The sequence below is a fragment of the Astatotilapia calliptera genome, chromosome 19 (genome assembly GCF_900246225.1).
Source record: "Astatotilapia calliptera chromosome 19, fAstCal1.2, whole genome shotgun sequence".
Classification (NCBI taxonomy): domain Eukaryota; kingdom Metazoa; phylum Chordata; class Actinopteri; order Cichliformes; family Cichlidae; genus Astatotilapia; species Astatotilapia calliptera.
The window spans coordinates 17,770,220-17,797,630 of record NC_039320.1 but is presented as its reverse complement, the minus strand read 5'-3'; the positions used below and the strand labels follow the sequence as shown (position 1 = coordinate 17,797,630).

The 27,411-nt window shown below is 42.3% G+C and overlaps 1 protein-coding gene across 1 annotated transcript in view; it reads left to right on the top strand.

Moving 5' to 3' along the window:
* The window catches only part of stard9 (StAR-related lipid transfer (START) domain containing 9), a 38,711-nt gene that overhangs the window by 9,132 nt on the left and 2,168 nt on the right, over nt 1-27,411 (top strand). Inside the window, exons 4-30 of the mRNA XM_026151729.1 lie at nt 7,162-7,278; nt 7,469-7,501; nt 7,627-7,688; nt 8,440-8,552; nt 9,679-9,821; nt 9,974-10,041; nt 10,237-10,334; nt 10,466-10,672; nt 10,823-10,920; nt 11,010-11,087; nt 11,378-11,455; nt 11,822-12,001; nt 12,796-12,847; nt 13,113-13,238; nt 15,164-15,246; nt 15,427-15,488; nt 15,915-16,108; nt 16,271-16,751; nt 16,863-23,618; nt 23,874-24,062; nt 24,187-24,370; nt 24,545-24,709; nt 24,802-24,895; nt 25,151-25,299; nt 25,477-25,541; nt 25,681-25,883; nt 27,218-27,297. Coding sequence (XP_026007514.1) covers nt 7,162-7,278; nt 7,469-7,501; nt 7,627-7,688; nt 8,440-8,552; nt 9,679-9,821; nt 9,974-10,041; nt 10,237-10,334; nt 10,466-10,672; nt 10,823-10,920; nt 11,010-11,087; nt 11,378-11,455; nt 11,822-12,001; nt 12,796-12,847; nt 13,113-13,238; nt 15,164-15,246; nt 15,427-15,488; nt 15,915-16,108; nt 16,271-16,751; nt 16,863-23,618; nt 23,874-24,062; nt 24,187-24,370; nt 24,545-24,709; nt 24,802-24,895; nt 25,151-25,299; nt 25,477-25,541; nt 25,681-25,883; nt 27,218-27,297 — 10,158 coding nt within the window. The remainder of the gene's footprint in view (nt 1-7,161; nt 7,279-7,468; nt 7,502-7,626; nt 7,689-8,439; nt 8,553-9,678; nt 9,822-9,973; nt 10,042-10,236; nt 10,335-10,465; nt 10,673-10,822; nt 10,921-11,009; nt 11,088-11,377; nt 11,456-11,821; nt 12,002-12,795; nt 12,848-13,112; nt 13,239-15,163; nt 15,247-15,426; nt 15,489-15,914; nt 16,109-16,270; nt 16,752-16,862; nt 23,619-23,873; nt 24,063-24,186; nt 24,371-24,544; nt 24,710-24,801; nt 24,896-25,150; nt 25,300-25,476; nt 25,542-25,680; nt 25,884-27,217; nt 27,298-27,411) is intronic.

Genomic DNA, 27,411 nt, shown 5'->3' with positions numbered 1-27,411 from the left:
AGCAGATTTGAGTTTGGATAGAGACAAATGGCAAGAGAAAGTGATTAGAGACAAAGAGGGAATGCTGCTGAGGAGGAGGGGATATGGGCCGGGGGTCCGCTGTGCCTCTGCAGCCCCCCAGCTCTCCCCTGCCAAACTCACAGCTGCCTCACTAAGCAATTTTTCACAGTCAAATTTCAGTGTGACAACGTCACTGCTGAGGATTCAGCTCGGAGCACAAGGTTTTCTGTTGATTGCCTAATGGACTCAGATTGCAGGGGCTTTCCCCTCCCTGTCATCTGTATCTCTGACTTTTGTCAGTGTGCTGTGCGATTTAAATATGGCAGCAGTGTTTCTAGGTCTGTGTGTCAGTGGTGCTGCAGAGCGAGGGGAAGAATGGCTTCTCTGTGCATTGGAATAATCCTTCACACGCATGTGAGCAGTCGGCCGAAGCAACAGCCAACAGCCCTCTTCAGGCTGGTTTGAATTATCTACAAACATGGCACCAAATAGACCACATGATGTCAGCATAGAAATCTGAGATCTATGCCATATGGGTGCAGTGTGAGCACCTGTGTTTTATGGATACTCTGCCCTCACTTTTTCTATCAGCGAGGGAAGCAGATGAAAGGAATCATTTACGACAACGAGTTAAAGTGTGTACATAGAAGCGTACCACAAAGGATGCGGTGAAGTCATTTGAAGACAACTGTAAACTTCAAATGGAGCCTCCTCTCTGTAACATGTTCACTGTGCACACTTTAGTTGCTGTAGAAAGAACCTTGTGTGTGTGTGTGTGTGTGTTATTTAAAATGGGACACTTGTTACTGTTTTATTTATAGTAGACATACAACATTGATATGTTAGTGTATTATGAAGTGTGGTGTGAACGTGTGGACCTCTGGAAGAGCAGCTGCTACTCTATAAAAGCTAATGGGGAGCTAACAATATTGGTGTATTTCAAGCCTATCTGTAATGATACTGCATAAGTCTGGTCCCTAGTAAATGCGACTATATACTGAGCCACTCTAACCTACCCATGGGGGATATCACACAAGGCTCCCACCAGTCTGAAGCCTGCAGAAATAATTCCCAGCTTCCCATAAAGATTGTAATATGCAGGTCCACTGTACAGTGTTCTGCTTTGGCCTATTTAACAGCGATATGAGGGGGAGGAGCAGCAAGTCCCCAAACTCTTTCCAGATATGGTTTTATTTATTTGTGTTAAGCCTTGCCTTTGCCACAGTAGTTGCATCAGAAGTCAAGGCAAAATGAAGTGAAATACACTGTTGGAGTGCCCCCTGCCTTCATTTTTCTTCACTTCCCCTCCTCTGCTCTGCTTTTCTTTCCCTGGTGCCCTTCATCATGTGTAGGGATGCCTGAGTAATGAAGAGCAGCCTATCTGTTTGGCCTGCACATCTCTGTCTTTCCCCCTCCCTCTCATACAACCTCTCTGCTCTTCCATGCTAATTTGACCTACAAATTCTGTCCAAGTGTGACAAACGAGAGCGTTGTTGAACTCTGGCCAAACAGCTTCCTCTGTGTCTCTTCTTGCTGCTTGTGATTCAGCCTCTGCTGCCCGTGTCCTCGCGCTCCCTTTTTCCTCTCTGTGATGTTCCCTTTCCCTTTTCTCTCTCTTTCTAATCTAACTCTATAAACCCAGATTCCTTGCAGGAAGGACAAAGATCTCCTGTGACATCTTTTTTTTTTGTTGTTGTCCCATGTCTAAACAAAGGCATTTAGTTTTGCTCAGGGCCCAGCTGTTGTGTTTGTGTAACCCACTTGGAAAGTGTAGGACGGGAACTGAGTGACCCTTATCTCTGCTGCAGCTGTCCACCTCTGGACAGAAAACTGGGAGTAAAACCATTTTCACATGCAGACTCTCAGCTATGCATTGCTGTTGGTGACGCCCCTCTTGCCCGATCCTTTTGGTTGCGTCACACTCGGCTAAAGCAACGAGAAGCCAAAGTTTTAAATGTGGTTAAATGCTTCGCTCTGCTGGCCGTTTGCCATCACCCTTGACGACATTTACACGTATTTACACACAGACACGCTACACATAAATACTTCTCTGGGGTTTAGCGCAAAGCAGGCCACATAAAACCAGACCAGCAGTTGGCACTTCCACAGTGAGCGATTACAGGACTTAACTCATTACAGAGGCATTATTCCATGACTTTTTTTTCCCACCGTATTGCTGTATTTCTGTGCAGGAATCGCTTTTTCGTCAACCTTTCTCACGCACTTCATTTCCTTCCACCACTTTTCCCTTCTAGTTTGTTACCAAGCCACAAACTAGGCTCTGTGTTTGGGAAAAATTAGTTTTGCTCCGTGTTTTAAAACAAACTTGAACACAGTATTTGCCAGATCTCTGGCATAAAAAACAGCCAGATTCTTGTTTTACAGATCTGCTCCAGCTTACTTTGATGCGCATGAGGTAACTCAGGATTTTAGGTCTGTTGCTTATATAAACTTTTAGTAGATAGATACTAGACAGGACTCACCACTTGTTTAAAAAAAGCTGTAGTAAATATCACGTGGCACCATTTTAATGTAACATTTCTTTGCTTAAGTTTCATCATAATTTGAGGCCGCAAATGCATTTTATTAAGAGATAACGGTGTGCACAGTCTATTCTTGCACAACCAAGTGTTTCACTTAGTGCATCCCTGCGTAGCTGGATGATAAAAATAATATTATGTGATCTGCATTTTAAGTAATCTTTCCTCTGGAGGCTCTGAAGGCAGTTTTTCTCCATATTCTTCTTGATAATGTTTTTTTTTTTTTCCACACTGAAGAGAGGGATTTAGCTTCTGCTAGATCTGGAGCCCTTCTGCTTTCCTCTTTCCTGCTTACTGTGTTTTGACAGTGACTCTGACCGGTGTTTCCTTCATTTAGAATGAAATCTATATTTTGCTTTTTCATTGTTAGATTGTTTTTCCTTAGAGGGCAACGCTTTTGTCCTTGTTTTGGTTGCTGTTTCGGCAGCCACTTAACTGGTCAGATGCAGACATGGGCGCGTGCACATGCAGCGACCTTCCTGTTCATTGTGGTGTTTAGTTTCTGTCTGTTTTGAGGAGTTGATCAAGCCTGCACATTTGCTGTCGCCTTGGCCTGGAAATTTCAGTCTCCAGGCTATTTCTTTATTCCAGAAATGCCATCTGCCTCATATCTCACCTGCTTTGTTAAGCCAGAAATGCATCCTAATGCTGCAGGGTGTTGCAAACTGGGAAAGTAGGTTGTGACAGAAAGCCATTGTGTTCACTGAAGCAGGTTGAGTACAGTGACACAAATTACAGTTTACTGAATTTAATTTGGTGTGACAATGGCGACAAACAACGGGGTCACTTTAATATTTCCTGACACTGGCTGTTGAGACAAAACTCACACACAATGTTATTGTGTCAAGAAGCTGAATTAAAGTCGAGCTTCTTCTTGTGGTTTTTACAATATATAGTCAACTTTGAATAAAAACTGTACAAATTTCTTGGTAGAAACAGAAAACAATAGTAATGGTTTACTAGACAGTACAGAGACAGTCAGGTTCAAAGGAGCGAAAAGTTAAAGGAAAGTTCCTGCTCTTTGTGCTAAGCCTGGAGGGACACTAGGCCTTGTTGTAGAGGCCTTGTTGTAGCCCCCATAGAGTGAATTTAACAGGGTCAACTTTAACAAGGACTGTATTGATTCTCTGTGTTTGAGAGGGGAGACGTTGTCTGTGTCTGTTTTTCAATAGCACCATGAGGACAAGACAGAGGCGGCAGTGCTTTTTGTCTTCATGTTTAAGCCTTCATTCAGCTAAGAGGCAGGGGGTAACACTTGGTGGTCTGCACCCAAGTGGGCTGCACACTTTGGCATTTGTAGGAATGAGAACCGTTATTGAGCTACAGTTGCACAGTTAAGGTGCTTTTACTTTCAAATGATCTCTTTGTATCAAATATTACACTTTACTTTGGCTTTATTCTATTATTTTGATCTTTCTCTGTATACAGTATATCATACTGTATATTAAAAGTCAGTTACAAATTATATTCTTACTATCAAGACCCCAAAAGGTTTTAAGAACAGAAGTTAGCTTAAAGATCTTCTGCACTAAAGATGGTTAAAATCAATTCCTAATTTGGAGGGAAAATTATGATTTTAGGTATTTCTACCTGTGTGTCTGTAGAGTGATTTATGAGGCCATTCAGAAAAACCAGCCGTCATGGCAACACTTTTACAAGCTGGATGTGGCTCTTTCTGTACATTTCTTTAAGCTGCATACATTTTCATGGTTTTTATTTCAGAAGTGGCATGTGGTGCTAGTTAATATTTGAAGCAGGTGTTTACTATTTATATAAAAGTTTGACAGTTTGCTTTCTTGCTGTTTTTTTGCTACAATAACACGATATGCTGTTGGTCTCTGCGTGAGCTTCGCTCCATCATGTCAGTGCTAAATATTTTACTTGTCTGAGAAAACCCAAGGCTGTTGAATATTACCACACAACCTCACACAGTCCTAAGAAGAACTAGATGACCACTGAATACATTCAGAGTACTTTCACAAGGCTTGAGTCTTTCACAAGAGTTTTCAGCCACATCCAACTTAAATCTGGCCTTGCAAAATTGTGGGAATAGAGTATATACAGGCTTAACTCCAGGTTCTCGCATATCGTCAAAGCAGTTGGTAGTGTGATACACATGTGTGCACACACACAGGAGGCATGTTAAAAGTATTCCTTGATCTTTGGAGGTTGTGGTAGCTTTGAGAGGAATCCTCCTCTCTTCTCTGTGTACCCACCACCAGTCTCCATGGTCCAAACTTGAGCCTGGGGGCCTGGGAAAGAAAACGCCTCTCTGATCCCAGGGTGTGTTATGGTTTTTGGGGGAGAATGTGCATCTCAGGTCTGGTCTAGCTCAGGTTCCCAATGCCCCCAAAGGTATGTGTTGCTTTTGGACATAGCTTTTGGGTTGCAGCTGAGGCCACATGTCCTCAGAAACGGGTTTATTGATCGGTTGTATACAATGGACAACAATCAAGTGATTTATAATTTGCCCAGTCGTTGTTCATCTAACCTGCATGCACATAGTTGTCTGTATAGTACATTTTATAAGTGATAAACAACCACTTTGCTTCATAGAGCCTGTTCCCATAATAGAAGATGTTTGGCTTCGCTAAGAATCATAATAAATATTTTCTGATTCTACACCTCTATGATGCCAGGCGAAGCTTTTGAGCTTAATTGGTACTAAAGGGTCGAACGCATTCCAATAAAATATCCCCCAAATTCAGGATTCTGACCCCACCATTCACATGTTACAGGAGAAAATGAGATTTGCCAGAAAAGGGAGTGTTTTTCCAGTCTTCTCTTGTCCATGTTTGGTGAATCTGTGTGAACTGTAGCCTCAGTATCGTCTTCCTAGCTAACAGGAGTGTCACCTGCTGTGGTCTTCTGCTGCTGTAGCCCATCTACTTGAAGGCTCCACATGTTGTGCATTCAGAGATGGTCTTACACATATCTTGACTGTAAAGAGTGGTTACAGCATTTGAGTTAGTGTCGCCTTCCTAGCTTGAAGACGTCTGGTCATTCTCCTGTGACCTCTGGCCTCAAATACTCGTTGTTTTTGCTTTCCCAGAGAACTTCTGCTCACTGGATGTCTGTCTCTTTTTTTTTCTTTTTTTTTTTTACATTATCTGTAAAGCCTAGAGATAGTTTGAACTGGAGCGGGTCCTCTTGACCATGTCTACATGCCTAAATGCATTGGTTTTCTGCACTGTGATTGGCTGCTTAGAGAGCTTGTGTTCAGGAGCAGTTGAATAAGATAAGATAAGATAACCTTTATTAGTCCCACACGTGGGAAATTTGTTTTGTCACAGCAGGAAGTGGACAGTGCAAAAGTTATGAGGCAAAAATTTGAATACAATAAGAATAAATACAGTACACAACTGTACAGAATAGAATAAAATAAAATACTATATACAATAAGATAAAAATAGAATACAAATACAAATACTATATACAACTGAGTAAAAATACAACGATGACAGAAAGGATTATTGCACTTAGTATTATTGGTGTACTGCAACAGGATTTTTCACTTTGTATATGTTTATTGAGTTTAAACAACAACTGAGAAGAGCCCAGCTGCTGAGATAATGTCTTAATTGTTTTTGCACAATAGCCATATGCTCATTGGAAAACAGATTTCTTGTCCATAAATTATGACTGTGTAAGATTAGTATCTTAATAACTGTTGAAAGTTGTCAAGATTAAAATCCTGATTGTTTGCTGTGCTGATCGTAAAGCTCTTTGAGGCCTAATCATGATTTATGATTCTATATAAATAGAAATGACTTCACCTCAGTTTATAAGACTTTGTTATTCAACCCTTATTTGGTATTTACTGCCTATTACTCCATGATTTTAAGACAGAGGCTCAACATCCTGGATTACTGTTATATAATATATCTGTTTAGATTTTCATCTGTTTTGACATAAATGCAAGTAATAAAAAGCTAATTTGTAAAAATGCAAGTTTGGATTGATAGCAAATTCTCCTACACTACTATATCTCTGCTGCAAACACAAAATGATATGACTGCATTTCATTTGCCAGTATAGGTTTCAGGAAAAGTCTTTGTTCTCCTATAAAAATAAGTAGTTGAGATTTGGCCTTGTGCTGGTCATCTGCATGCTCTGGAGCTCAGATGCAGACACAGTAAGAAGGAAAACAAGAGGCCTCAGTTGATTGTTTTAGCGGGGCTTTCCGGGATCCCCTGTCCGAGGACTTTGCTGTTAGTCAAAGTTTATTTTCCTGACCCAGCCATTTTTCAGTCTTTTTGCCCTCACATTTGTTTCTCTTACATCTGCACTCTGCAAAATTGTTTACCTTGAGTATTAGCTGACCTCCATGCTCCCTGCACAAATACATCAGCAGGAAGGAACATTACCTCCCCACCACTGGCCTCATGCCACAGCATTGTGATCAAGAAACCTTAGTGTAAATCTATACTCGTGTAAAACACAACTGCAGTGCAGATCAAGGGCTTTCAGTTACATTGTAAACAACCCAGCAGCCCCTACTTGTTTTATTAAAATAATCTTCGAAGGGATGGAAGGGAGGAATCCAGGTGTGCTTTTTAACTCTGCATACTCTTTGTGCATTTCTGGTTAAGGGAGTGTGTGTATGTGTTAATTTCTTCAGGTGTTCCAGGACCTGGGTGTGTCGGTACTGTCCGGAGCTTCTGAGGGCTACAATGTGTGCCTGTTTGCTTATGGTCAAACAGGATCTGGAAAGACTTACACCATGATGGGGACGCCGGTGAGGAGAGTCCTGGAATCACTGCACAATATTAGATGCACTTTTTTCATGCCTTAGTTAATATTATAAAGGACATTGAAGGGTCCAGCTCATGCTACGCAGGCAGAAAATGCTTTGTTTTATAAATCTTTCGGTTGTGGCCCACACGTTAATGTTGGTCACTCTTTTTTTTTTTTTCAATTTTCTTTAGGACTCCATGGGCTTGACTCCTCGCATTTGTCAGGTAAGGTGGTTGATTAATACTCAACTCAGGTGGCGACACGAATGAAGTGAACATGCTGAACATTCATCTTCCTGAGTATTTAGTATTGTAGGTTGAAGTAACCTGCTGATCTTCTTTCCTCCCAGGGTCTCTTTCAGTCTGAAGACACTTTTTCAGATGGGCAGAACTCAAGCAGAGTGGAGATCAGGTACTTCTTTATTGCAGAGATCTGTGTCTTCTGATTCTAATCAATTTAATTGGGCCTTTTGTTGAAGTTTAATTCAAATTAGACAAGAGTTTATGGTGCAGTTATGCTGAAAAACTGTAGCCAGCAAAATTAAAACAGGATTCATTTCTGTTTTAATTTCTCTGGGAAAATTTGTTCATTTTAAGCTCTTCCTGCCCTTCACTCATAAATGTTAAATGGACTTGCACGTCAGTGGAGACGGAGCGCCAGGCTGGAAAGACTTTGGGTTCAGTGTCTTCTCCAAGGACACTTTGGTTTGCGGAGGGGCCAAGGATCAAAGTACTAACCCTGCCATTAGTGGACACCTGAGTACACGCCACTTGAGCCAAAGCTGCAGTATGGTTATTACAAGGAAAAATACAGGGTTTTTTTACAATTTGAAGATTACAATCTCTCTAGCATACACACTGTTTCCCAGTTATTTGATTTGCTAAGCAGTTTAAAACACTGCCCGGGTAGCCATGATTACTACCTGGCTGAACTACAGCCAGCTTTTATTGTGTTTTCTAAGCTCTCAAAAAATAGAGCAGAAATAAAAACCTCAGAAGAGTAAAATTTAAGACATAGACATACAGATAATGAATGGAGTAGATTTAGCCAGACATGTGGTGTGCATCTAAGTGACGTTAGGGATATAAAAGACTTTAAGCTGAACTTATATTGAAGCTGATTTTTTTTAAACTTCTGCCTCCTTATTTCTCTGTCCTTGCAGCTTCTTGGAGATCTATAACGAGCGTGTAAGAGATCTGCTGAAGGGAGGAGAGCAGAAGAAGAAAGCCACACTGAGAGTTAGAGAACATCCTGAGAAAGGACCCTATGTACAAGGTGAGTTTTCATTCCTTTCCACTGCTAGACAGAAGAATGATAAATCTACATTAAAAACCCCTAAAATCAAGATGAACAAATTGCATTACAATGTTTAAAACATGACGTAGCAGTTCCAGGTGATGATGCACTAAATGTTGATCTAACGGACCAGCTTCAAGGAGACACAAATCCCTTTGGGATTGCATCAGGAAGGGCATCCGGTGCAAAAAATCTCCCAAATTAAACAGACAGTGACCCCTTGTGAGTAGGGGAGCAGCCAAAAGTATCTTGCATGAATGCACACTCAAGTAGAAGTCAGAAAAAATTCTCTAAGATGTCTTGTTTGTGTTGTTTACAAGTTACAAGTCTTCTTCTGTTTTTGATTTAGTTTTAGTCACATCTATTTTTAGTTGTTAGATTCCTGTTGCTTCTTTTATTTCACCTTTTCTCTTTTCCCCTTCATCTCTTCATCTTTTCCCTCTCGTTCCCTCCATTTCTTTCTCTCCTTGTCATCCGCCGGACTCTCCGTATTCAGAGCCCCACATCCACTCATTGTCTGTATCAGGAGAAATCCCACTTGGCCAGAGGAAGTGAAGTCATTTCCTTGTGGTTCCAAGCAGTTCCACACACATCATATCCCATTTAGGTTTTCCAAATTCTACTTCTAATCCCTCAGTGCTTTTCCATCCAAACACTGTTTTGCTGCCACTCCTGTTTTCCTTAAACAATTTAACTCTTTGTATTGACCAGCTTAGAGTTAACAAAGAGGAAGAGGCTAAATGATGAGCCAAGAGGCTCCATGATGATCTGTGTGCACATGTTTAACAGCTTTTTAAGTTGGTGATTCATGCCTGGAAGTAGAGCATTGTTAGAAACTGTTGTTTCTAGATGCTGTGGGAAATATTAAAAAGCACATGGTGGGAGCAAGGATTGATGCATTTCCTGTTTGTGTCTCTTTTTTATACTTCTTTCCTCTTAACATTTTAATCCCTGCAAATAATCAAAGCAGCTTTTTTGTCTCATCTCCATTCAGTTTCATGTTTTTAGAAGTTTTGTATGATGTAGAATAAAAATCGGACTGTGTTCAGTCTTGCTCGGGGTTGACCAATACAAATTATCATTCTCTTTGCGTCCCTCCCATCAGACCTTTCATCACATGTGGTCTCAGACTGCAAACAGGCCATAGACCTTCTGGAGGAAGGCATCGCCAACCGCATCACCGCAGCAACCCACAACCATGATGCCAGCAGCAGATCCCATGCAATCTTTACGATTCAGTACACACAGGTCATCTCACTCAGACTCTGCATGTTGTGCTGTTACTTTTTTCCAGATATTCTCATAATACTCCAGAGTATTGAATTTGTATGACGACTGTATAACTGACCACTGATCAATATGCAGACTTTGGGTTATTTACTTTTGTCTTTTCTCTTTAGGCTATCCTAGAAAACAACCTTCCTTCTGAAACTGTCAGCAAGATTAACCTGGTCGACCTGGCTGGGAGGTGAAAATGTTATTTCCTGCTGTCGTGTGCCCTATTTTTTCTCCTTCAGCATTGTTTAAGCCCAAATCGTTGACAAAAGTGCCCCCTAGTGGATACTGACTCTTGCCCTCACTTTGCTGAACTCCCTATTTCACACATTTTTTAGTCATTTTTTATTGATATGATGTTATACTTTGTTTTTGTTGTGTCTACCAGTGAGAGAGCAGATCCCCACTACTGCAGGGATAGACTGACAGAGGGCTCCAACATCAACAAGTCTCTGGTTACTCTAGGCATTGTCATTTCAGCTCTTGGTAAATAAAATGTTTTAGTATTTTTATTTCACTTGAATAAACTTCCACAAAATTCACATCTATTCTCTTGTGTTCTCTCCTGTGCTTGCTTTTTGGCACATCCTTCAATCTTTTTGCCACCACCTCCGCAGCTCAGAACTCACAGATGTCAAGCAGCTGCCAGAGTATCAACAGCGTGGCCTCTGAGGGCGATGGTAGCACAGTGGGTAGCCACAGCAGCTCGCTGTCTGGAGGTGGAGGTGGGAGGAGGCACTGCTTCATTCCCTACAGAGACTCAGTCCTGACATGGCTTTTGAAAGACAGTCTGGGTGGAAACTCCAAAACCATTATGATTGCAAGTGAGTTCAAACTGAGTGATTCCACAATAAATTTTTATTTTCATATATATTCTAAAACTGTATTTAAGAAAACTGACCACCTTATGCCACGTAATGTGAGCGTTAACTGCTGCTGGCTTGTGTGCGTTTCGCGTGTATTTTCTCTTGCAGCGGTCTCACCCTCTGCCAGCAGTTATAACGAGACCCTGAGCACCCTGCGCTATGCTGCCCATGCCAGAAATATTGTCAACAAGCCTCGGGTTAATGAGGTTAGCGGCTGTTTGGAGTCAGATGCCAAGGTTTAATGTTTGATCTAATTGTTTGGATTAGGTTAACGTGCACTTTGATTTCTGTGCAGGATGCGAATGTTCGGCTGATCAGGGAACTGAGAGAGGAGATTGACAGGCTGAAGAGCATGCTGCTCAGCTTTGAAATGGTATGGTGACCTTTTATCGCTAGAGCGTGTCTCTAACTCTCCCAGGGAGACACTCGGCTGCGTTCACTCCCTTAAAAAAAAAAATCCTTCTTAGTACTGTAAGGCTTTGTATAAAAGAGATTCTCACATTACACATTTTTCTACCAAATCCTTAATACAGTGTTTTATATCTTGGTGACATTTCTAATCCCCTTAGGTGGGCAGGACTGAATTGCATTGTAATGTCTGTGTGACATTTTCCTTTTGCACAGTATGTTGACTGATCATTTCTTTACTCTCTTGATTGACAGCAACGTAATCCCAGTCCATCCTTGAGTGACGAAAGGGATGGAAATCTTTCTGAAATCGTGCTGCAGAACGAGCTAAAGGTAACGCAGGGTCGACACACATGCTTGCATCTGCCTGTCTGAGTCTTTGACACTTTAAGCAAGTGTGACTTCGGTGGAATGTTTTTATCAGGTCGCTGCTTTTTCCAATATTTACCATGTATCTTCTCAAAGATTAGACACCGACACTAACTGAACTGGGATTTTATTTTTTGTTCTGCCTTACTAGGAGACATTGGAAACTTAAACAGTTAAACAAACCAAGTGTTAGAAATCATTCTATCTGAAGAAGTTTTTTCAGTACTACTATCTATAGGACTGGACATTAGTAGCAGATGTTGGTGCCAACGTTTTCTACCTCCCATTCTTCCTGACATTCCTTTCCCCTTACCCATTCCTGGGTTGCAGGTGGAGCAGCTGACAAAGGACTGGTCAGACAGCTGGAGAGACAAGAAGGAGCTCCTGGAGGAGTACAGTGTGGACATCAACAGAGACCGGGCCGGCTTCCTCATCAACTCCCTCCAGCCACACCTCGTTGCCCTTGATGGAGATGTTCTCAGCACCGGTGTCGTCTTTTATCACCTCAGGGTATGATGAGAAAAAAAAGGAAATACAGGGTTTATATTCTTTCTCTTTTTATGCAAGTGTCTTTGCAACCCAGGAGATACGTATTTGTAATTTACAGGCATGCCATAACATTCAAAATATATTTTTTTGCACAAACAACAGAATGCAAACTTTTGCATTTGCTCTACTTTTCTGAAATCTCAAGTTACTGTTTTTGTCAGCTGACTTGACTAAAACCACCTCTGTTTTTCTACTAGATCCCTCCAATCCTCTCATCTTCTTGTACTACTATTTCTCTCTGTACTTCTAGAAAAACTCTTGAGAAAAGGTGCGTTTCTGTTGCCTTTTCTTTTCACTGTATCTTCCAACTGTCCTGTCAACTTCCCCTCTGTGTGTACGTGTGTGTGTCTGCGTGTACCTTCTGCAATGCATAAAACTCTCTTGGATAAGAGGCTCTTAGTTCTGAGGCTAGGAGTCAGGGGAGCTTAAGCTGTCCTGATTCTGACAATGACAAGCGTACCCTTAGGCCTGACAATTACACAGTTTCCTTCATGTGAAGAACTGAGGCCACCTGGGAGCACATGTGGACTTGACACCAAATAAGAAAGCCTTTAATCCCATTAGATAAGACTTCAGATTAAACAAATCACATTTATTTTTCTTCCAGGTAAGTGAAAGAATAGACGTTAAAACCCCTTCACAGAAGATTTTGTGTCAAAATATTTGCTTGTTTTTTTTTTTTTTTTTAGATATTTTTGTGTTGTATGTGGATTTTGATTAGAGCTATCATGCTCACAATATATTTTTTGTTACAGGAAGGAGTTACCCGCATTGGACCTCAGGACCAATTTGAAGAACCACAAATAGGTATTTATTTATTCTCTTAAAGCCATGCGATAAGAGAGGTCTGGAAACAGAAATGATACAATACAGACAAAGTATATTTTTGAGTTTGTCATGTAGGTTATTGCACACAAGGTGCAGGGTACATTATGACGATGTGGATGTATTATAAGCCCCTTTTTCATTAAATGTTGCATTAGATGCTGTAAATGTTGTGTAGTTGAATAGCAGCAACGGTACAGCTTTCTAAATCAAAATGTGTCACAACATTTCTGCATTCTGTGTGTAGTCTTGCAGGGCAGCGCCAGCTGTGAGATTGAAAACCACGGGGGTGTGGTGACGCTCAGGCCAGTGCCGAGCTGTGTCTGCCTGCTCAACGACAGAGAGGTCACAGAGTCCTGTAGACTGGCTCAAGGTCAGCTCATGTCCTCAGCAGAGCACTTTGTTCATACTGTCTTTGGTTCCCACCAGGTTTGCCCCAGATAATGTGACAGAAGCTGGTTATCTTGGTACAAAAAGGAGAAAAAAATTTATTTTTTAATTAGAGACGGACCGATCCGATATTACGTATCGGTATCAGTCCAATACTGACGTAAATTACTGGATCGGATATCGGAGAGAAATAAAAATGTAATCCGATCCATTAAATATCAAAAAAGCACCTCACAAAACTTGCGACACGGCGTAACTCGGCTCATAACCGTAGCACGTCGGAGCAGTGTGCTCACGTGATAGAGCGGCTATGTGTATTTGTAGCCTCGCTACCAAACCAGCATTTCATCTCCGAGGAAGTTATCCCAGAGAGAAGTAAAGCAAGTGTGTAAGTTCATCTCTGAATGTTTGTAAAGCATTCCCACGTTAAGCTTAACAACCGATATATGGAGCGACTGCCTCTTCTTGCTGCTACTTCAATCGTGAAACTGATTAATGATCAGCTGATCGGCTTTTCCGTCGCGTGTCCGTCTCTCTTGTTTGTTTTTGGCCCACTTCGCGCCAGAAAGAGGAAACCAGCGGCTGAACAACAGCAGCACGTTTAAGCTTGATAAGCTGTTGTTAGAATTTATTTAATATTACTTTCTACACCAGGATCGTTTTCTACGTAGCTGATGGCTGGTAACTGTGCAGGGGCGGATCTAGCAAAGTTTAGCCAGGGGGCCAATAGGGCATGAACAGGGAAAAGGGGGCACAAAGACATACTTTTCTTTCTTATTCTCATTTAAAATGTCTAGCTTTTAATAAATAATTATCTGAATCTTACACCCAAAGTTTTAAGCTTATGTAAAATATATAGAAGTCCATTACTGTATATAGTAACTGTTAAGTCTAATATACCCTAGTAAGCTATACTACTTTTTCCTTTGGGAAGACACCATCTGTGCAGTCTGCAATTTTGTTGAAGAAAGATGTTGAATCTATTTAATATTTCTTGAAAAATAATTTATTTCTGTGCATTTTTTTTTTCACACTGCATCAAATTAAGGTTGATTACGTCGATTAAGCATCATGAGGTGGAGGGTGGGGGGTGGTTCCCTATTTTTTATTTTTTTTTGCTGGGAGTTTGCAACCCTGTTAGTTAGGTTGCTTAATATTTCTGCTAAGTACTCTTTAAAATACCAGAATAGGAAGGATTGAGTAGGTTTAAGTTTATTAGATTGATCAGTTTTGCTGAACTATGAAATATTTTGGGTGCAGTGTATTTTTTACATTCAGGTATAATAGAATAGCTTTAGTGTTGTTGTTTATTTAAACTTGAGTATGAACTTATACAAAATGCAGCAATATATTAAAAAAACAGTTTTATTGATTAAAAAACACACTATATCGGATTCATATCGGTATCGGCAGATATCCAAATATATGATATCGGTATCGCACATAAAAAAGTGGTATCGTGCCATCTGTAGTTTTAATGTTGGATTTGAGCTGTGCGAGTCCAATTTTGTGATTTGATTGATTATTTTTATGTAGATATTGTAAATCAGCTTTTGGTGAGTTACTGCTTTGCTCTGCTGCACGTAAAGCTAATTCATGACTTCAAATGCAGTTGATGCCTTTTGCTTAATTAATGCTGGCCTTAAACGAAACTTGAATTTCATCCAAGAATCAAAAGAACATGCTGTGAGCAATTTGTCTTTCAAATAAGCAGGGGAAAAAAATGATGTTCTCGACACACATATACATTCAGCAAAGCTAAAAAAAATATAAATGCACATATGCTTAAAGATTTACAGAGTTACCTTAAAGATAAAAATGCAGGGTACACACACACACAGCTTCCATGAACACAATGCCATGGGTTTAGCACAGCTCATGATGAAAGATTTGTCTCTCTGTCTCCAGGAACAGTGATTACCTTGGGAGGAGTGCATAAGTTCCGCTTCAACCACCCGGCTGAAGCAGCTGTCCTTCGGGAACGCAGGCGGGTAGGTGCTAATCGTCCCAAAACGAATGCGATGCTGTTGATTAGGATGACAATCATGAAAATATTTATGATGAGCAGATGATTGGGTGATACACTTGAATGCTAATGATACACAGAATTTCCCTTTTAACACATTTCTTATTTTGTCTGTAAACACTAAAATATTAATTTTTCTTTTAAGGCCAGTGAAGGTGGCATGACCTGCACCTACACAGAGCTTTGCCTTGTGACCCCTGATAACAGGTAAATACTGTTTTAAGGCAATGTTTCCCACTCTGTGAATATATGTGGGTTAAACAGGTATTTTTCTGTCCCCACTTTCATATTTGATAAGAATTACAAATCCAGTGTCCTTCCTGTAGATTCATGCATAAGTCCTTCCACTTGGTGGAGTGCATGTTTCCATTAGCCCCCACCCTTGTGAACAATCCCAGTTAGCTGTTTACGATTCAGGCTCAGGGGTTGCTTAGTTACTCATGAGACGCTGAACACAACAGTATCCTTTACTTTCAACCTCTCTGCCACCAAACTATAAAATTCTAGACATCAAACTACACATAGGTGAGGTAAAATGATCGTTTTACTCTCCATGGTTGTCTTTTTTTCTCTCTTATTTCATCATCGTTTCTCAGTCTGTGCTTCATCTGTGTCATGCATCTCTTTTTGTAGTGTCAAAGAAGCGAATCTCCCACAGCAGGTGGGTGCATGCTTCTCTCCCGGTGAGGAGCCTTCTGCCAGGCAGCGTGTGGAGGAGCAGAAACGCTTCGTGGAGAGTTTGCGTCAGGAGATTCAGGCTGAACAGAGACGGGCTGAGAGAGAGCTAGAAAGGGAGCAGGCCTACCTCCAACAGCAGCACACTGAGAGTGAGAACTCTTTGCATTTCATCACTTACACAAGTATTATTCAAAATCCAAGCTGAAATTCTGCATCGTTTAAAAAAAAGAAAAAAGGATGACATACCAAAAGTCATATTGATTGCGATTTCTAGTGCTCAAAATGTCCTACTTTCTGTCTTTAATCAACAGTCCAGCAGTGGATTTTGAAGGAGAAACATCGCCTGACAGCTGTTGAACAGAGGATCACTCAGGAGTCTGGAGTTCAAGCAGACCTCCTCCCTGCACCCCTGCTGGAGAGGTTAACAAGCCATGTGTTCAGGGATCAGAAAGATGTTTCAGTGGATTGTCCATCCCAAGTGATAAGAGCCAGGAAGAAGGCAGTGCAGGATGAATTGCTAAAGCATCACGCTCTCTGCCGGGCCGAGAGCCGCATTCGGCGCAAAAGGCTGCGTTACCAGCTGGAGAGAATCGCCAGCAAGCAGCATCTGTTGGAAGCAAAGAAAGAGTTACAGCAGCTGGAAAAGACTCTGCCTTTAGGACCAGACAGCCCAGAATCTCCTGAGGCTGGATCGCCCTCAAAGGTCAAAGGACGACCGTTTGATTCTCGTAGACACTCGTTTTCATCCGATCTTTTGTCCCGACTCTACCCACAGAACACACCCATCTTCAGGTAAGGGGACAGTAAAATCTGTTGGTGAGGATTCAGGAAGCAGTTTTTCAGGTTTTTTTAATTATTTAGGTCTTGACTGTTAAGACATCTGTTTTTCTCCTTCTCCAACAGACACTTCCTCAAGAGAAACAGATCCACAGACCTGACTTTAAATTCACCCACAACGTCCGATTGGACTGGTAGCAGGAAGTGGGTTTCGGATGAGTGTCTTCCTCGGGAAAGGACCCAAAGTTGTTCTGGTTCTATCTTCTCAGAGCAAAATCAGCCCCGCCAGAATGGAGTAACCTCCCCTGAAAAGATCACACAGACTGCCAAGGAGGGACCACAAACCCAGCTCTGCCGGGAAAGGCCAGAAAGGAAACCTCTGCTTCCGAACCGAGACCTGTCTTTTAAAAACAGGTCAGACCAGAAATTGACGGGTACACAGAAGTTGCCTCTTGGATGTAGTTTGCTGCTAGTCGGCAAGGAAAACTTTCAAGGATCATCCACAGACAAACCCAGTTCTGAGAATGGCCCTGTTATGCACGAGAAAACATCCTGTCATGCAGATAACAGCAGATTAGGAACCATCAGCAAGTCGTTTCCTCGTTCTGTGGGGCCCAGGATAAAAAGAGCTCTGTCCAGAGTGTTCAGAAAACCTCCCTCAGGTGTGAATAGACAACTGCCTAAGCTGCTTGGAAAATTTACAAGTAAATTTCACTGGAGACAAAGAAGAGACAAGAGCCTTAGAGACACCAAAATGGGTCAAAGGAAATGTACCATTAAAACTACAGTCTCGTGTGAGGAGCTTGACCAAAGGACTCTGTTTGAGAGCATTAGACATAGACGGTGGCATAGTACTGAGGCTCTGATGAACAAGACTAGTAGATGGATCGATGAGCAGCATGGACTGGTTGGATGGGAGGAAGAGCGAGAAGTCAAAGACAATGGGACATCAGACTGCGAGAGCCTTTTCTCTCTTGATTCTCTGTCCTCTGCTTATGCCACAGCTCTAGCAGAGCAGCTGAGACATGAGGATGCAGCTCAAAGCGAAGCAGAGAGTGAAGACAGTCAGATGTCTAAAGATTCACTCAGTTTGGAGAGCACTGTTAAATTCTCAACAGTGAAGAGATTTAGCCAGACACTGGTACCAACCTACTCACTGGTGACGGATTCCACTGATTCATCCAAGCTGCACACTAAAACAGTAGAGACCAGTTTTGAGTGGGACAGCCGTCAGAAAACTCTCGTAATCCCAATAGAGGCATACTGGAGCCATCAAAGCTCCCCGAAGACAAGACAAATTGATACAACAATGAAGCCTTCTTCTCAAAGCTCATTAGTAGCAGATTCTAGAGGCAGAGACACTGTACATAAATTAAATCAGGACTTTGGGAATGTGGAGGCTTTAACCAGTAGCCCACGCTCTCTGAGCAGCTGCAGTGTGAGGGAGCCAGAAAACCCGCTGGTTCTCACTGATGCCTGGTCCTCCACAGATGCAGCAGAGAGTCCCAGGATGCAGAGGGATTCTCTTCCTTTTCAAAGAAACATTATGTTCCGACACGCAGAGATCAGCAGCAGTAGTCCCAGTCCGACAAGTATGAATCTGTCTGGCTCTCAGGTTGGATCTAGAAGCCATAGCTCTACGTCCACTAGCACTGAAGGTGTAAACATGAAAGTGGAAGAACACGACCTTGAAGTTTTGGGGGGTTTTCAGGCGCTGACAACACCAGACAATGCCCTGAAGTCTGATAATCAGAAGGATGTAAGGTGTTGTGCAGAGTGTTTAGGAGAACCCGCAAAAATGAGAGATCCTTCTATTACAGGTACTCCAATTTTCAGTTACAGTCAGCATCCAGCATCTTCATTAGATCAAATGGAGACTGAAATTTCCCAGACCACACAAACAACATCAAATTTGATTCAGGTGTTTGCAGATTCCTCCAATATGATGTTTGCTGACATTACAGTGTCCTCTGACCATGAAATGTGCAGCTCATTGTCTCAGTCAGTAATCCATTTCTCCACAAATCCTACAAACCCACGTGAAGTACTGGCTGAGATGCCTGAAGCTGCAAGTCTCTTAAAACCTTCTACTGAAAAGGCAAGAGTATGCAGTCTCGATTGTGGAACAGAAAAGGTGAGAGATTTACAGCAGTGTAAGTTTACAAATGCAGAAGATGCATTTCTTATAAGGGATGGAATCAAAGACGCTGAGCAGGCCACTGCACTACAGCAGGAAGTTGATAAATCAACTTGTAAAAATTCCAGGAAGAGAAACAAAGACAAAGAAGATACTTTCATGGGCAGCTTGAAAATACCAAATACACAGGACAGCAGCGAGCTGGTAAGCTTCTGCTGTGCATCAGGTGACAGCCATGAGGAGATTTGCCCTGATGACAATAATAGCACCGGGGATTCTAATAAAGAAGAGCCTGCAGTAGAAACTAGCAGCAGAGGATGTGATTCTGTTTGTGTTGTTGGCAGCGTTACACAAGATACAGTGTCTTCAGTTGCATTGCCAGTATCTGATTGCAGCAGTGGGAAACTCGAACCAAGTCGTGGCGTCTTTGAGGACTCTCAGTTTGGGCTTCAGAGTCATGAAAAAGATTCACAGAATAGTATTTCATTTGGCGATAATAAAGTAGTCCAAAAGGTGGGTGTAACCCTAAAGGAACAGTTTGTAGAAACAGAACAGAGAGAATCCCGAGTGAATAACCATGGAAAAAACCAGGAAAGGGGAGAACACGTATGCAAGTCAGATGCTATTTGCAGCACTATTGATCTGAGAATCGCAGAAGTGGTGAAAGAGCACATGAAATTGACATTGATGGATAGTGATGGGGCCAGGAAGAGCTTGAGTCAAAGTCTGAATGCCTTGTCATCATCTGCAATTCATTTTGTTTCAAACAGTAATGAATGTAGATGGACAGCAAAACATCTGCGAGATGAAAGGAGTAATCAAGCGAAAGAAGGAACAAACCTGAGTGGACATCCTACACTGGAAACTTTACTGATAAGTAAAAATAAGGTGGATAAAAGTGAGCACCTGGCTTCAGCTATGGCAGCTGAATTGAGGAATAGCAGCACGGTTGTATGTACTGAAGTGACGGAAACCTTTGACAGCGCTCATAGCGTGTCTGATGGAACATTAAACAAGCAGGTCTTCAGCCGCTGTGTTTTCCAAAACTCACTTCCACATATCCACTCAAGTCTGACTCTGTGCAGCCAGGCAGGGTGCGAGCACGCTAGCGACTCTTTGTCAGCAAGTGATGCCTTTGTAACACAAAAACAAATTAATGATGCAGGCAAACGTGAAATAATAGCTAATCTTCATCCAGTTATTACTGATATTTGCTCCAAAAAAGCGGACAGCCAGACAGATCCCCCAGCTTCCAATGCTAAGCAGACATGCCCACAACTTAACCAAATAAGCCCTGAAACACTTTTCACCACTGACTGCATAAAAGTGAATTGTAGCTGTACTGCTATGGGGCGCACAGGTGTGGAAACTGCATCGAACGTTGTCAATAAAGATAATTATTCACCCAAACCAAACACGCCAAAGATGATTCAACATTTCCAAACCAGTGGCGAAATATCTGGAGCCATGAAGTTATTAGCTGGTGGTGGATTACATCAGTTTAAAGCAGACAGAAGCTACAGCAACCAGAACACACCCCGTGGTGAGGATGTCTGCATGAAAGGCTCGGCTGGGCATGATGTAAATGTTGAACGAGACACCACAACAGGAGGCAAACCTTCTGTCACAGCACAGGATGAGTTCAGCTATCGACAGACTGATTCCGATAACTCGTCTCAGAGCTGCTGCAAAAACAAACCCCCAAATTTATCTGAGTCACATCCCAAATTTAATGAAAATACTCAAATCATTAGCAGTGGAGATTGCATAATGAAAAGTGACAAAGAGACTTTGACCCAACCATTCGTGCCACACAATCGAGCAGTAACGGCGGAGTCACAATCTAAAATGCTACAGCAAAACTGCTTTAAAAATCCAAGTTGTTTTAGACCTGTAATCGCCAAAGAGCCCAAGAAAAGCACAACTGGAGGCATGTTAGGAAATTCTTCTCTTATGATGCAAAAAGGCAAAACTAAGCGGTTCAGAAAGTCTCACATCAGGACCTGTCCCACATCTTCCTCTGACTCCTCTCTTAAGTCATCAGACGAGGATGAGGAGGACCACGCCGCCACTAGGATGCATCACAGCAGGCTGGCATCTAAATGGGTCAAGCTTGACATTCAGAATGATGTCAAACCTGAAGTCAGACAGCCAAGAAAAAGCAATGCAGGACAATCTACTTTAGCAGCAGCAAACAAATCAAACGTGAAGACTTTTTCCCATGGAAACCCCGGCAAAAACGAAGTTAAGCTTAGTAAAGCTTACACGCTAAAAAGACACTCCTTACCTCTTCGGTCAGTGTCACAGAAAACGGAACAAATTAGCCCGCATGCAAACAAAAAGGAGCCACAGCATGTGCCAAAGTCTCAAGACTCCCCTATTCATTTTGCATCCAGTGACATCAACCCTTATGTTCACCAGTGGCAAGAAGACGACTCAGGCCAACATTGCTACCCAGCGTTTGGAAGTGCTGCTGACCTATCCAGTAATTCTCCACTTTTAAACAGCTCAGAGAAACGTATAACAAGGTGCTGCAGTGTCGATAATGGTCTGAATGAGCAGAACTCTCCATTTAATTCTCATCTTAGCACATATGCTACAAACAAGGGACTCTCTAGTACTCTTAGTAGTGTGGAGGATTATAAAGAACAAGCAACTAAAACATCTCGGCTTACACCCTGTCAACAGGCATTTGCGAATATCTGCAGTTGCCCTGCTAATCTGACAGCAGACAGCGGTTCTCCAGTCAACAGTGTTCCTGGCGATCCTGGCAACGCTTCCGGTCGAGTAGATGAAATCATGTTTGTTTACTCACCTGAGCAAGAGTGCCAGACGAGCAAAACAAACGCACAAAGGACATGCGAACACAGTACTCAGACTGAGCGTGAGCTTCAGGCGCAGGGTAACGGTAAGAACTGTAGCTCTCTGAAGAGGAAAGATCGTCACAAAAGGAGCAACACAGATGTACCCGCGTCACAGAAAAACAAGGTGGATATCACAGAATCTCCAACTTGGGCCAGTATGGAAAGCATGTCAGCTCACATTTCTAAGTTAATCAACAGCACCTCAAACCTGCTGGGGGACGTCCAGGGAATGAGGACAGGTGAAGTTCGCAGTTTCAGTTCAAGGAGTATTAACTTCTCTGATCTTAGCACATCTTACGTCGAGTCTAATGGTGGCACCAAGAGAGACTGCTCAACTCAGACAGCTGCAGATGTTGGGATCCAGACTGAGAGGCTTGTAGCTCCAGCAGAGAAGAAAGCTGCTGTTCTTCTGTCACCCAGTGAGAAGTCTAAATCTCATGAAGTCAATGTCATAGTCAAAGTGATTGGTTCTGATGCTGTGAGTGTCTCTCAAGACAAAAATATCCACTGTGTGGTAAAAACAAAATCTAACACAGTTGAAAAGATGCAAAGTATGCCTGACCTGAGGTTTAACACCTCTGTTTCCTCACAGCCTGCGAATGACCCTCTCAAAACTGCTCGTGCAAAGACTGCAGCTGACTGTCAAAGGCGTGTAAGGTCTGCTTCATCTAGAGTCTCTGAAGCACTGGGCCGCAGAAGTACTGCAGTCCCTGAAATCACCCATAGGTCATCAAAAATCTGCTACCAAGAAAATCACAGCCCTTCATTAACACACCTCACATCTCCTCATCTGAAGAAAATGGTCACATATACAGACCGTGCGTCTTCTCCTATTCTTACAGTGGGAGCCAGATTACGCACGAGGCTCAAGGGTAAACAGTCGGTAACATGTTCTGCAAAATATAAGGCTCAAAAGACAAACCATCCCTCTGAGGATGACAGCATGACCATTCCTTCTGTTTCAGATGGCAATCGGATGTCCTTACGGGATTGTGATTCTTCCTCTGACAAATTAGAATCAGTATCACTTGAGAAAGTGAGTGAAATTAGTTGCACAAGCTCTAAAAGATTAGATAAGTGCTCTTCAAGTCCAAATCCATCAATGGAAACATATGCAGATTCTGATGGGAGACATGTGAACTATCAAGACAAGGACAACCACAAGCTCGGGTCCAAATGGCCGGTGGCATCCCCGCAGTGGACGCCTACTTCAGCAAATGGTTTAATTTTGCAGAACCACATTTCCCCCACATTAAAACAGACTGATGTGCGCAAACAGCAGGCATCAGACTTCAGAAGACTTGTGCCTAATGCTGGGGATTTTAACTACAGTCTATCTCCATTCAGCGACAAGGCTGATCAACCTCAAGAGGATGATATAATGTCACTAGCACCCAGTGAATGCAACACAGATGTGCTTGTGAACATTGAACCTGTCAGCGATGTGTTTCCTTGTCAAGATAATCAGAGAGTCCCGGAGGACCTGCCTATGCACAACAAGTTCACCAACTGGTCGGGGGTCAATCAGCAACAGTCAAAATGCTCAAAAAACCTGACCACATTTGTGACCAGTGAGCACAACAAACGCAGAGAGTGTGCCGAATGGGGTGAAGTCGGGAGCTTTGGTTCAAATGCAGAATCTGTGGCGCAGAGCGACAGGAGGGCAAAGGAGATAGTGAAGCTGCGACAGGAGAGAGAGCAGGTGATGGCGACGGTCAACCTCAACATGAACCCGACACCACTGACTGTGGAGCTGGCAGAGGCTAAGCTTCATTACAGGCTGGGAGAGACGGACACGCTGCTAAAGATGTTGTCCCCGAGGTCCAAAGAAGAGCTTGTGACGCCAGCTTCTGCTTCTACAAAACAGCAGCTGTATGATGTGTAAGGATACAGTTGCCACAAATGCTCTATTTTGACATAAGATTTGCTTTAAAATGTTTAATACACACCAAAGTGGAAATGCCTAATTAAAAAATCCAAAAGAAATAATAATAATATTCTCACCTGACATTCAGTGCCAGCTTTTAAAGCATAAAACGCTTTCGTAATTGATACTGCGGATACATTGATATTTTCTAAAACTGGTCTTCTCTTAGACTTCATTGACATTACTGTTTTTTAAATTGGATCCCTCAGGCATCGCAGGAGTATTGAGGGTTTGAGGCAGGAGAGGGAGGAGCGCCTCCAGACTTACCGGAGAGCTCGTAGCTTGAGTCCGAGCAAGCACCCACGCCTCCGTCCTCAGGAGGCTGCATCTATTGCAATGCCCAGTCGGCACAAAGAGCATCTTCAAAGGCTTCGGCAAGAAGTGATAGAGAGCGCCAGGTGAGATGCTGAGTTTCACAAAATCAAAGCACAACGGGCTCCTTGAATCTCACATTTCGTGCTTAGGTTTTCAGGAGTGATGTAAACAGAAAATCTATTTGGCTCTTATTTGTTTTTACTGAAGAATGCCAGATGCTCCAAGGGAAGAAAGCCAGTATCCATCTGACATTGAGCAGCTGTTGCGGGACTATGGTCGAGCTCGGGAAGAAGCCAGGACGGAGATCGCAAAGGCACGAGAACGACTGCGAGAACGGACTGAGCTTGAGAAGAGGAGGCTACAGCAGCAGGCCCTATCTCAGGAAGACAAGGTCAGTCAGATCCATATCACAGAGAATAATTAAAGATCCCAGCCAGTGAACTCCAGGGTCTTCATCTTATCATGATAAAAGTGACTATAGAGGGGATCCTGTGTGCTGTGCAGCATTTAGATGTTGTTGTAAATGTTTGGATAAATAGTTTTGTCTGTATGAACTTGACTCTAGGTGACGTGTGCCGGACAGGATGACTTGAGGCATCGGACAAGGATAAGCAACAGCACTTTGTGCACGGGGTCCAGTCTGAGTCTTTCCTCTGGACCAACATCAGGGTACAACAGTGGCAACACCACCCAACTACAGCAGGGCAACAGACCAGTTCGAACAGGACAGGTCTGTATATTAATGCTACATGATACATTAGATTTGAAATGAAACTGAGATTTAAGACTGAGCTAAAAAGGCTCAACTTTTCTTCTGTCCAGATCATGAAGAATGAAGGGCTGAAGGTTGGGACACGTCCTCCTATTTGTGCTCCACAGAGTGTGAAGACACAGAGAGGGTGGCTGTCAGCCCAGGGTAACAGCAGGACAGTTAATCACCAACCCCAAATAGATTTGGGCAATAATCATGATTAATTATTATTTCAATAAGACGTCCAGATAAATCATTGCTATTTCAGGCTTTATATTTGCCTTCCTTGGAAGCTTTGGCAATTTGTTAAATATGGCGACTAATAAATGAGATCATTGCCCAGGTTTGTCACCACTTCTTTACCCTCTTCTTTACACCCTCTGTATCTAAATGTGCTAATAATATCATGTGATTTATTAGACGTCCAACAGAGCAGCGGGTTTGAACCTCTGATGACTTCATCTCCGGCCTGTACACGCCAGCGGACAGCATCCGTCGGCTCCTCGTCTTCCATATCGACAACCTATCAGGACATCACATTCAGTCTTCTCGGTCGAGCTCTGGCTGAGGTAATATAGCTGAAAAGTCAGCTGTAGAAAAACGTGCTCTAGGAGAGACATTCTAATTAGTATTTTGTATTTGAGTTGAAAGATTCACATAGTAATTAACTGTCCTTTATAAAAATTTCGGGTTTATTCTCACTGGCATTTGTTTTTGAGGTGAGTAAGACATTTTTTTCTCGACAGGTGCGACTGGCTGCCTCAGGGGATTTTGGCAACTTGGTGACGGGCAAAGCCGCAGCAGGCTGGAGGTGAGCATTCTCCAACCATCTCCCCTTTTCTCGATTTCCTCCGTGCCTGCTCCAGGATAATTTTGAGCAAGTAGACAATTTGCAACACAAAAATCATTTATGTGCTATTAGAAAATGAACTCTGTCTATCTTTACCCAGTTACCAAGGAGATGAACGGGGAATTCAGGCATACTACAAACCCTCTTCCTGCCCATCTGTCCACGGTTTCCTGGGGGCTGGGGAGCTGGACAGACCACCGGATAGCCTGTGGAACCTAATCTCCCAGCTGTCCAAGAGCCACATGTACAATCAGTCAGTCCGCTCAGTGTGGACACGACCACTAGATGACAGCACTCAGCTTGGTGAGCCAACATCCTCATAGGCAGCAGTTTTAATGACAGTATATTTAATCTTGAGTTATCCTGAATATCGCAATTTTAAGGAGATTTCTTGAAACTTCATTCCTCCCTATCCATTCATTTGTTATAATGCTAGTAGTTAAAACATCATCTTAAAAAGTAAGATGCTTATTTTCTGAGAGAGTTCAAAAACTAAAACACTGCTTAAACGTCATTGCTCAGAAAGAAAAACTGATGAATTATGGTTGTGTAAGGTGGCCTTGTGCAATCCGTTTACCTTGCAAAAACCTTTGTGCTTTTGCTAAAAAGCAAATCTTAAAAATAAAATATAATATTTACACTTTTATCTTGACAGCAAAACTATTTATATTTTGTGCTACGCAGTTAATAGAGCCTGCAAATTCTTCTCAGCGAACGCATCTGCATCCATTAACTATCTGTACTACAGCGTGGTTCAGCACAGTCTCATTCATCACTGCCAAGTTTGTTTTATTACGCGGCCAGCTCCATTCTCACACCTGCAGTGTGTTTTCATTTAATACCTGCAGCCCACCACGAGGCCTTTTTTACTTCTGCTGGCCTCTTGTTCTCCAAGTTTTCATTCTTTGGATAATTTTTGTTTTTTATGCAAGCATGTAGAATTTAAACTAAAGTATCAAATCACTGTATCGTGAATATGACATTTTATTTAGTGAACTTTCTTTCCACCAGTCTAGTATCCCAGTATTAAACAGAATTGGTGCTGGATAATTAAAACACGTAGTAGAACGTACTGAAGGTACATGATTTGTTTGTAGTGTAGTTTTTCTTTATATGTGACTTTGTTTTTTAAATGTTGTATTTATTGATTTTTGTACAGCATACACAATCACAAAGAACAAGTAAGAGTCTGTCAGACACTAAAATATACATAAAGAATTGAAGATAAAGATGCAGCGGCCCGAGTTTGAGTCCAACACAAGCCCCTTTGCTGTGTGTCTTTCCACTCTCTCTCACTGCTCTCCTGTCCACGCTCTTCTGTTACACTATCTAGCATTATTTTTATTACTTTTTAACAGATGGAAGTCTGAAAAAGGCGAGATATGTCATGTGTGGTTTGTTGTGAAGATTATGAGTAGGCTCGTTAGTGTATTCATGAAAGTCTGAGAAAGAGCCTTGCGCTCAAACATCACACTGCAAATAAAATCCTTGCACAGGAGCTGTTTGGTTTGTCTGTTTCTATAGTAGTAAATCTATTTCCAGTATTGGGCTTTTATTACATTGCCCCAGTTGTTTTATTTCCAGGTTTGTATCGACTATACTTGATCATTTTCACGTATCTCTCCATTTTTGTTTAGTTTACATTCTCACAGATTCGTCCACCTGTCACCTCAGCCAGCCGCGAGATTTCTGCTGCATCAGCTCGCAGTCCAAACAGGTGAGCACAGCTTCAACATTAACCAGCCGGCGTGCATGATTACTGTTCATCTCTCTTGTGTAAGGCTCAGGGAGTATGTGCAGCGTTTGCACGCTTTAGCTTGACAAAGAAAAA